The sequence below is a fragment of the Rhincodon typus genome, chromosome 21 (assembly GCF_021869965.1).
Source record: "Rhincodon typus isolate 14 chromosome 21, sRhiTyp1.1, whole genome shotgun sequence".
Taxonomy (NCBI): domain Eukaryota; kingdom Metazoa; phylum Chordata; class Chondrichthyes; order Orectolobiformes; family Rhincodontidae; genus Rhincodon; species Rhincodon typus.
Genome location: NC_063352.1, coordinates 13,993,424 through 14,004,688, shown reverse-complemented (window position 1 = coordinate 14,004,688; position 11,265 = coordinate 13,993,424). Strand labels below are relative to the sequence as shown.

Here is an 11,265-nt window from a genome sequence, read left to right as displayed (position 1 = left end):
TCTATTGTCTCATTTCTGTGTTGGAATAACATCAAATATTAATTTTCTGTTTGGCTTTTCAGGTGGCCAGACAAAACTGTGGTATAGCAATGTAAATTACTTGTAGATAAATGCCTGATTCCTCTGTTGGCAGATGTCCTAGCTAAGCGTAGAGTGAGGACCAATTGCCATTCAAAAACATTTGCCATCTCTGCTTTCCTGTGCTGTCCATCGCAAAGGGCACCAAAGCTGTCTTAAAATCACAAGCTAACAGTTTGGCTCTTGTTATTCAAACTGGTGTTACAGTTACTTACTTCAGAATGTTGCTTTTAAACTTAATCTCTGCTCATTATGATAGATCCTCTCAACTTGTTTTGCAAGGCTGCATATTTAGAGACAAAGAAGTACCCTTGACAAATACTAAAGAAATTGCCTGGCCTTCTTCAGGTTATAACTCAGGAATGCTCCTTGCCATCCTCAAACCCCAATCATGCAAGGATTCCATCTCTTGTTGAATGAAAATAAAAAAACCTCTTTGCCAAATTTGCACTCATATTTCCTCATTATCTGCATACAAAAATTAGTTTTCCCGTTCATATACATTCAACATGCCAAACAGACAATGGAAAAATATGTGCCAAAATCTATCAAATGCTTAACACTATAGCATGGTGTTGCGCTTTTAATGGATATTCTGGGCCCATCTGCCTGTTCCAGAGTCCTTTCTAAGTAAATTCCCACTGCCAAGAGTGCCAAGCTCATACTGCTGGTCCATGATCTTTTTATGAATGGATCATGGATGGCCCTTCTACAGGTTTCAAATGGTCTGCCACTATAGGAATTGTTTGGCCCAACCTGGCTTTTGATTCTTGGATTGTCGTTGTGCGTTATGGTGGAGGAGTAGTATGGAGCTTCTGCTACAAGAGAGAGAAACATCTTTGCCAAACCCACTTCTATACAGATTATACTTCAAGCCTCCGGTATCACCATTCATTTGAATCTGCAGCTGCATAGCCTTTGTGGCATTAATGACATTGTCATTGCCTGGTAAACTCATCAAGTTATCATGCCCAATGCTGCAGGATAAGGCCTGAATGGTAACTGCTTAAGCACTGCATTACAGATGACATTCAAATTCTATTCAAGACTGTCTGCAGGTTATGCTTGATGGCACTTAGCATTTCATTCACATGGCTACAAGACTCCTCCATGCTTGCTGGCAATCCTCCAATAATCCCAACAATTTATCATCAAAATGTTTTCTTCCCTTGAAATTTGGGCCTGACCTTAACAGCTAGGCAGAAAGATGCACCATCCTTGAGCAAAGTTCCCTGGTCCTTCTCTTCCAACTGATTCTGCTAGTGTTCAGCAGTGCTCTGACTTACTTTTGTGCTTCCTCTATTGAAGTACCCATTTCTGAACTAGTGAGTGAATAAGGTGCAAAACAATTTACAACATGCACTACTAGATATGTAGGTACTACAACTATTATGATTCTGTATTCTTATGATACATTTCTGTCAACATTGTTCATAAATTAAACTTCTAATTGATTTATCTATTCAAATAAATAAGATTGTTTTATCTTTTATCCATATGCTATGAAAATCATCTAAATTTTCTAGTCCACTGTCTAATTTGAAAATGCATCCCAATGAGTAAAATTTTACCAATTGCACGTTGTGGAGATATTCACCATTAAAGAAAAACATTGAATTTTAAGCTCTTAAAATACACATACTTACTATTATAAGCAGTATAAAATATATAAAATTGTAAAAAGAATGTGCATCCATAACATAATACATGATGTCTACCCATCCTTCCAGGGTAATAACCTGGGGAGAAAGCAAACAAATATTATATTCATATAACTTATTTTGAATGGTAATAACCAAGAAATTATTTCAAGATGTATAAACCAGTGATAACGTTTCCTATTAAATAACATCTAATGACTTTAAGTATTGGGTAATTAAACATCTCTGACTTCACTCAAAGTTGTAACTGATTTTACTAAATGAACGTACATACACAATTTTTCACATTTATTATTTGAAGACTTTCATAAAAATGAAGTAATCTAAAAATCTAATCTACATTTCTCATCTTTTTTTTAAAAGAGAGCATTTTTAGTCTGGGATCAATAGCAGTATTTTAGGTTCTCGCTAGATAGAACTCAGTTTAGACTCCTGCCAGATGATAATTTTAACCATATTGTTTAAGAGAGGGTTCTGCGCAGGCCTAATTATATCCATGGCCAGACTTTCATCTCACCATTTGTTAATTATTGTTCATTCATGGGATGCAGGTGCCTCTGGCTAGCATCAGCATTTCTGGCTCGTTCCTGGGGATGACCCTCTTGAGGCACAGTGGTAGTGACCCTAACACTGGACTGAGATGCCTGTGTTCAAGTCCCTCCTGTTCCAGAGGTAAATAATAACATCTCTGAATGGGTGGATTATAAAAATAGGTTAAATAACTAAAACAAATTGGCCATTCTTAATTGCAGTGAGTCTGGAGTCACATATAGACCAGACCAGGTAAGGATGGCAGGTCTAAAAGGACATTAATGAATCAGATGGGTTTTAATAATTGACAATGGTTACATGGTCAACCTGAGGAAGGGTCACCGGACCCGAAACGTTAACTCTGTTTTTTCCCTTTACAGATGCTGCCACACCTGCTGAGCTTTTCCAGCAACTTTGTTTTTGTTCCTGATTTACAGCATCTGCAGTTCTTTCGGTTTTTATGGTCAACCTTAGACTACTTTCTTGTGTCAGATTTTTATTCAATTCAAATTTCACCATATGCCATATCCCCAGAACATAAACCTGGGATCCTGAATTACTAGTCCAGTGACATTACTGCTACAATGAGTAACACCAACTTGGATTTACACTCTATAGGATGGTGAACTGAAGAAGAGTGAAACTACCCTCTCCAAGTTCATTTCTGAATCTGCAGTGGTTATCTTCACAAAGACTGTAAACACATTCCCAATGGCAGAGGATGGCTGCATGTCTGACACCACCAACAGTTTTTTTTTGTAAATTGCAGCCTTTTAGGCAGATCTCTAGCTTACATTGATTACCTTGAATTTTGCTTTAAACAAGGTCTTTAACAACAGTTTCTTACACCTTTCCTTTGACAAATGTTAAGCTAACTAGCTTGAAGTTTTCTGCTTTCTATCTCCCTCTCTTTTGAATAAAGGAGTTGCATTCATTATTTTCTGATCTAATGGAACCTTCCCCAAATCTAGGGTATTTTGGAAAATTAACACCAACATGAACTATCTCACAAGTAACTTCTTTTAAGACCCGAGAATGAAGTCCATCAGGACCCAGAGATTTGTTAGGCCACAGCTCTAACAATTTACGGGTGATTGGAATTTTCTTGTATTACTCCCTTTCTTCCACCTCCTGCCTTACAGCTACTTCTGGGATTTACTCATATCCTCTACAGCGAAAACTGATGCAAAGTAATTGTTCTTTCGCTTGCTGTCTCTTATTTTCCATTAATTCCCCAAAGTCACTTTTTAAAGGACCAATTATCACTTTGTTAATTTTTCTTTTTTAAAGATCTATAACAGAAATTATCAAGAAAACAAAAAAATGTTTTATGTTTGAATGTTTCTCTTTACCATATACATAATTAATAACAACGGGGAAAATGATCTATTTGGTAGATAGTGAATCAGAATAATGAGGGCTTTTGCTTTCTAATTGCTATAGGAAGGCAGTGTATCACACGAGCAGATGCAGTGGCCAACTAATGGTTGAAGCATGGAAGCAGATCATATTATGAAAACCTTAGAAAGACATTTAACCATAACTGGTAACCTTAAGACATCAGAAGGAGCCTGATAACAAGCCCTCCATGTAACATACAGAGGGACTGAACATCCTCTTACGATACCTCATCAATTGAACTTCACCACCATCCTTCTCTGGTTCTTCCACGAAAGCGATGTACAGGAGAATTCCCATAGGGAAACCTCATGTTGAATAAATTGTTACCACCATAGCTCATTGACAGACAGTTGACTGAAAATCAGAAGAGTCTACAAATCAGACAAATTAATTGCAAAATTATCCACTAATGGATGGTTTTTAACATTAAACTCTTATCTTCTACCTTGGTTGGTTGCTGTTGTCTGCACATGTTCTTTGGGGGACACAAAGCAGAATAATGAGGTTTAGAACAGATAATGTCATTCTGTCAATACTGCCTGGCCTAGAACTGCAGCAATATTCAATTCTGAGCACCACCTCTGCAGAGTTCTAACAATTCTCAAATGGGAAGGTTTGAGGAGCTTGTGATTTTGGCTCTCAGGTTTCCTGGTCGTGGAGAACGTTCAATGCAGAGACATACATGTGCCAACGTGCAGTTAAGTGATTTGGTAAGGTCATAGGAGTCTGCAGTATTGGTGGCTGGACTCCACAGTGTAATGGAGGAGAGTTTAGAAGTTCAGAGCTGGGTATAGATCAGGGGGCCTAAATATCAGAGTCAGATGTGAAATTGGAGATATTGGAAGTGGCAGTGACTTAAGTGACCAGTTCTGAGGAAGGGTCACCGGACCCGAAACGTTAACTCTGTTTTTTCCTTCACAGATGCTGCCAGACCTGCTGAGCTTTTCCAGCAACTTTGTTTTTGTTCTTGATTTACAGCATCTGCAGTTCTTTTGGTTTTTATTTAGTATTTAACTCACTGCCACATCTCTTCCAGGCATGCCCACCTTGAAGAAGTTCAGCTCCTCTCTCCGACGGGATTTCCGTTCCCATCTTTCTTCTTGCACACCACATTAATTTCGCTATTGCTCCTGGTGTTTTGACCGAGTATTTGCTAAAACTCGTTTCCACAGCCATATCACATTCCTCAGTGACTGCCTCCGGCTCAGACTCACCCCATGTGGATTCCAACTGAATTTTCATCCCTCATGTTTTGAATCCTCCCAGGATCACAGATATCTCCGTGATGTTCAACATTCCATGGACAGCTGCTCTTGCCGCATCCTGAGATCCACGCTCAGTGCCATGCGGCGTCACATGCGCACTCTCAACCTTTCTTTCCAACAGCATCGCAAGGTGCTGGCTCAGGGCTGCACCACTCCGCAGTTCCACTTCATCCTCCGGCTCATTCGTCGTGCTAACAAGAAACTTTTTCCTTTCCTTTCAGGCATCAAGGCCCACAAGATGCAACAACTCAAAAATACCCATGGCTCTCTGGAACCTACCTCTCCTCCCCTTCCCTCTGACTCCATCCCCTCCCCCAACACCTCCACCTCCTGTCGGGTATTCACCATCCCTCCTAACCTTCCGCTCTCTGATGCTGAACGCTCTGTACTCAGCAAAGGCCTCAGCTTTATCCCTCTGCATCCCCACCTTAACGAATTTCAGGCACGACATGACGCCAAACTGTTCTTCCACCGTCTTCGCCTCTGTGCTCGTTTCTTTGGACAAGAGTCCTCTCCCTGTCCCACAGACCCCTTTGCCCAACTCCAACACTGTCCCTCCACCTGGACCCCTCCCTCCAGCCTTTTACCTGCACTCGATCTTTTCATTGAGAACTGTTGACGTGACATTAGTCGCCTCAATTTCACTGCCCCTCTCAACAAATCCAACTATCTCCCTCTGAACTGACTGCACTCCGTGCACTCAGATCTAACCCTGACTTTGTCATCAAGCCTGCCGATAAGGGTGGTGTTGTTGTTGTCTGGCGTGCTGACCTCTACCTTGCAGAGGCTGAGCGCCAGCTTTCAGATACCTCCTCCTACCTTCCCCTGGACCATGACCCCACCATGGCACATCAGGCCATTGTATCCACTATGGGTATGGATCTCATTTCATTCAGTGATCTCCCCCCATCCGCTTCCAAGCTAATAGTCCCCGAACCCTGCACAGCTCATTTCTACCTCCTGCCAAAAATCCACAAACAGGACTGTCCAGGTAGACACATTGTTTCAGCCTGCTCATGCCCCACAGAACTCATCTCTTCCTACCTTGACCCAGTCTTCTCTCCCCGGTCCAATCTCTACCCACATACATCCATGATTCATCTGACGCCTTACGCCGGTTTCAAAGCTTCCAGTTTACCAGCTCCAGCCACCTCCTCTTTACCATGGATGTGCAATCCCTTTACACATCCATTCCCCACCAGGAGGGTCTTAGGGCTCTCCGCTTCTTCCTGGAGCAAAGACCTGAACCATCCCCACCCACCACCACCCTCCTCCCCTTGGCCGAGCTTGTCTTCACCCTCAACAACTTCTCTTTCAACTCCTCTCATTTTCTTCAGGTAAGAGGGGTTGCCATGGGTACCCGCATGGACCCTAGTTATGCCTGTCTCTTCGTGGTGTACGTGGAACATTCCTTGTTCCAGTCCTATTCCGGCCACCACCCACAACTCTTTCTCCGATACATCGATGACATCATCGGTGCTGCTTCCCTCTCTCGTCTGGAATTGGAAAACTTCATCAATTTCGCCTCCAATTTCCACCCTGCCCTCACTTTCACCTGGTCTATCTCTGGACTCCTCCCTTCCCTTCCTCGACATTTTTGTTTCCATTTCTGGGGATAGACTGGCCACTAATATCCATTACAAACCCACTGACTCCCACAGCTACCTGGACTATACATCCTCACACCCCACTTCCTGTAAAGACTCCATCCCATTCTCTCAATTCCTCCGTCTCCGTCGCATATGTTCAGATGAGGCCAATTTCAACAAGGGAGCCTCCAAAATGTCCACCTTATTCCTCAACCGAGGATTCCCCAGCTCCGCTGTCGACAGGGCCCTCAACCAGGTCCGGCCCATCTCCTGCACTTCCGCCCTCAACCCTTCTCTTCCCTCCCGCAACAGCGATAGGGTTCCCCTCATCCTCACCTACCATCCCACCAGCATCCACATCCAGAAGATCATCAGACGCCATTTCCGCCACCTCCAGCAAGATGCCACCACCAGACACATATTCCCCTCCCCTCCCTTGTCCGCCTTCCGCAGGGACCATTTCCTCCGGGACACCCTGGTCCACACTTCCTTCACCCCCAACACCTCCCCACAGCCCTATGGCACCTTCCCCTGTAACCGGCGAAGGTGCAACACCTGCACATTTACTTCCTCCCTCCCCAGAATCCAAGGGCCCAAACATACCTTTCAGGTGAAGCAACACTTCACCTGCACTTCCAAGAATCTAGTCTATTGCATTTGCTGCTCACAACGTGGTCTCCTCTACATTGGGGAAACGAAGCATAGACTTGGCGATCGCTTTGCAGAACATTTACGTTCTGCTCGCAAAAAAGACCCTGAACTACCTGTTGCCTGCCACTTCAATGCATCACCTTGCACCCTGGCCAACATCTCTGTTTCTGGCTTGCTACAGTGTTCCAGTGAAGCCCAAAGCAAGCTGGAGGAACAACACCTCATTTTCTGCTTGGGGACCCTACAGCCCTCTGGACTCAATATTGAGTTCAATAATTTTAGGGCCTAAACTCTCCCATGTCCCAGACCCCACCCCACACACCAGGCCTTGTTACCACATAGCCTGCCATTACACACCCCCTGTTGTTAGTCACTAACAGTCCCCATTAACAACTACTCACCTTCCCAGCCTGATCATTAGCAACTCCTTTGTCTGTCCAACTGTCTTTCTCTCTCTTTGGACTCTATCCTATCGTTTACTCCCTACCCCAACCACCTCCCTATTTTCTGCATATAAACTGATGTTTTCCCAGCCACCATCAGTTCTGAGGAAGGGTCACCGGACCCGAAATGTTAACTCTGTTTTCTCCTTCACAGATGCTGCCAGACCTGCTGAGCTTTTCCAGCAACTTTGTTTTTGTTGTTCTAAGTGAGTACTAACTGTTTTTCAATTTTGTGCTTCTCAGCTTCTGATTTTCAGGGAAACAATCGGCATTGATGCTGGATGCTTCAAGTGCAAGCTTAAGTTGCAACAGGGAGCAAAAGGTGTTAGTACTGGCATATGTCAATGGCCTAGAACCTGTTACAAAAATGGATAAAGGATGCCTCTTGTTTGGTCCATGCCAAAATGGCAGCCAGTGCAACCTGCAACAGAAGTGTGGGCATGGAGTGGATGCCAATTTAGAAACAAAATTACATCTATTATGCTAAAATGGCACATCTGTTCACAACACATTTAAGCTGGCAGTCTAGAGACATCTACGCATGTGCAATTTCATGTCCTGGTGTAAACACCTTCCAAGATGCTGTGGAGAATCTTCCAACTAAAGAATATTAAATTCTGTAACATTTGCTTGCCTACAAACAGTCTACAACTGAGTAGGTGGAATACCTGCAGGAAAGCAACATCACATTGACCAAGCAAGTTTCATAGTTACATTATCCAACAAAGGACATGCAGCAGATTTTAAATAGTCATGCATACCTTGATATTTGTGCAATACCTCATGATCACAATTAAACTAGTATAACTTTCAAGGCAGGAAGTATAAAAGAAACATTGCCATGCATAATGTTAAGAGGCTGTTAGACTCATAATTGACACCTCTACTTCTGAGCCTAACCCTCTTTTTCTAAGCCTATATTTCAAAATAGATGTTGTGATTCTGTGTATTCATGCATGGTCGTCCAATCCACAGTAGTATCGGCCAAAACATGTGGCTGCACAAAAAAAATCTGAGGAGCATATTTCTAGCCCTATGTTTATACAAATAAAAAGTATATACTGACAAGCTAGTCCTGGCAGAACATTTTTTTACACATATATAATGGTGGAGACTCTGCAAAACTGAATGAAATACCACTAAATTTGCTTTGCTTATGTGGAGGTTTTATGTACCAAAACAGCTTAAAATGTGGTCAACAAAGCCAGATATCCCACTTAACAAATTGTCAAAAAAAATTCTAATGGAAAGTATATACAATTGTCAAAATTGCTCTGACACTCTTGGAATGTTTCTTAAATGTGGTTTGCTAATACGGACAGAAAATATCTACCAAGAAGTTGTACTCCTCTTTATAGATGCGCATTACTCATTTAATTTATGCAAATATTATCATGGTGTAGTTCGCTGAACTAGTGAAAAGCAACATAAAAGTGAGCATGCTCTTCTGCCTCCCTTCCGAAACACCCTTAAAATAATTACTGGTTGATGTATTGATTTAAAACATACAGTAGAAACATGTTTCTTTAATTACAAAACTCAATTTATGAAAGTTTCACACCAAGAATCAGTTGAATTAGCAGCTTTCTTGACAGTCTGATCATGTTAAATGAGTGAATTCACATTGAATTAGGGAAAACTGTCAGTTCAATTTGAAATTTCTCTTGACATTGATTGAGAATTGAACTTGGAGGCTTCGCCAGCCTGTAAATTTGAACCAAGAGCAACTCTACACTTGGCAAAATTGATTTGAGATTTTGAAATCGAATGCTTCTTTGGCTTAGTGTAATTAAAAGATCCACTCAGCGCATTAAGCACACTGCAAGTAGTTTTGATCAATGCACTGCACCACACTTTATTGATTAATCAAATCCTAGAATGGTTACAGTACAGTAGAATACCATTTGGCCAATCTTGGCTATGCTGCCTATGCTGCAACTCAGCCAGTTATACGCTCCTATCTTTATCCCGACAACGCAGCAAATCATTTCTTTTCAGATAGTTATCATATTCCCTTTTGAAAATCATAGTTGAATTCGCCTCCACCAAAAATGTCAAATTCTAACTGCTGCATAGAAACATTTTTCCTTTGGTCACTTTGGTTCTACTGCCATTCACCTTAAATTGATGCCCAAAGGAAACCATTTCTCTCCTGTAAAGACGACATAAGCCTGCATGGATAGTGCAATGTTCAACTGGTCTACACATTTTAAAAGGCAACCTGCACCTCTTAAAGGGGAGGATGCTCTCAGGGCACAACAGCTGTTAGTACTGCATCAGAAAGTGTTGCATGGAGGCTCAGACCAAACAGATTCGCTGGTGGGGCACTGAAGACCTTAGTCCAAGATGTTGAGAGAAGGACAAATAGAGTTTAATATCCTCTCACAAAATAAAGGTGGGGGTGGGGTGAAGGGTTTGTTGCACAGCAGTACGGTGTCAGGTTCCAACAGCTGTATTCTTCTCATCTCTCACTTTATTAATCCCTGGGTGTGCTGACACACGGATAGCTGGCTCAACTAATCACCAAATGAAGCCCATAAACACTCAAAGGACTCATCCTATTGCTGCTTATGTTCACTGCTGCAGGAGAAAGCCTTGGCATATGGAAAGCTCAGGCCATAAAGAACAAAGAACAGTACAGTACGGGAAAAGGCCCTTCAGCCACCAAACTTGCCCAATACATGACATCTTTACAAATGAAAAACTTTTGCCTCTACGTAGTCAGTATCCGTCTATTCTCTGCCTATCAGTATATCTGTCAAGATGCCTCTTAAATGTTGCTACTGTATTCGCGTCCACTACCTCCTCTGGCAGCATATTCCAGGCACCCACCACTCTTTGTGTAAAAAACTTGCCTCTTACATCTGCTTTAAAATTTCCTCCTTTTACCTTAAACCTATTACCCCTAATAATTGACATTTCTACCCTGGAAAAAAGACTCCGATTATCCATTCTATCCATTTTGAAAACTTCTATCAGGTCACCCCTCATCCTCCAAAGATCAAGTGAAAACAAACTAAGTTTGTCCAATCTCTCCTCATAACTAATAACATCTAAACCAGGCAACGTATTGGTAAACCTCTTCTGTACCGTCTCCAAGCCTCTATATTCTTCTGGTAGTGTGGCAATCAAAACTGTTCACAATATTCCAAATGTGGTCTAAGTAAAGTTCTATACTGCTAGAGCCTGTCAATTTTTATACTGCATGCCACTACTGATGAAAACAAACATGCCTTATATCTTTTTGACCACCTTACCCATTTGTGTTGCCACTTTCAGAGAACTGTGGACCTGTACGCCTACATCCTTCGTGTACGATAATGTTTCTTAGGTTTTTGATATTTACTGTATACTTCCCTCCTATATTAGACTTGCCAAAATGCATCACCTCACATTTGTCCGAATTAATCTCCATCTGCCATTTCACCGCCCAAGTCTCCAGCCTTTCCGTATCTTGCCGTATCACCTGGAAATCCTCACAATCCACAGCTTCCACAATCTTTGTGTTGTCTGCAAACTTACTAATCAGACTACTGACAATTTCCTCTAAATCATCTATATACAAATATAGATACCTGTCATGAGGGAACTTGTCAAAGGCCTTGTTAAATTCCATGTCGACAACATCTACCATGCTGTCCTCAAT

At 42.0% G+C, this 11,265-nt stretch overlaps 1 protein-coding gene across 1 annotated transcript in view; it reads right to left on the bottom strand.

The window, feature by feature from the left end:
- The window catches only part of LOC109933425 (voltage-dependent T-type calcium channel subunit alpha-1H-like), a 260,784-nt gene that overhangs the window by 178,161 nt on the left and 71,358 nt on the right, over positions 1-11,265 (bottom strand). Inside the window, exon 4 of the mRNA XM_048609686.1 lies at positions 1,725-1,817. Within this exon, the coding sequence (XP_048465643.1) occupies positions 1,725-1,817 (93 nt within the window). The remainder of the gene's footprint in view (positions 1-1,724; positions 1,818-11,265) is intronic.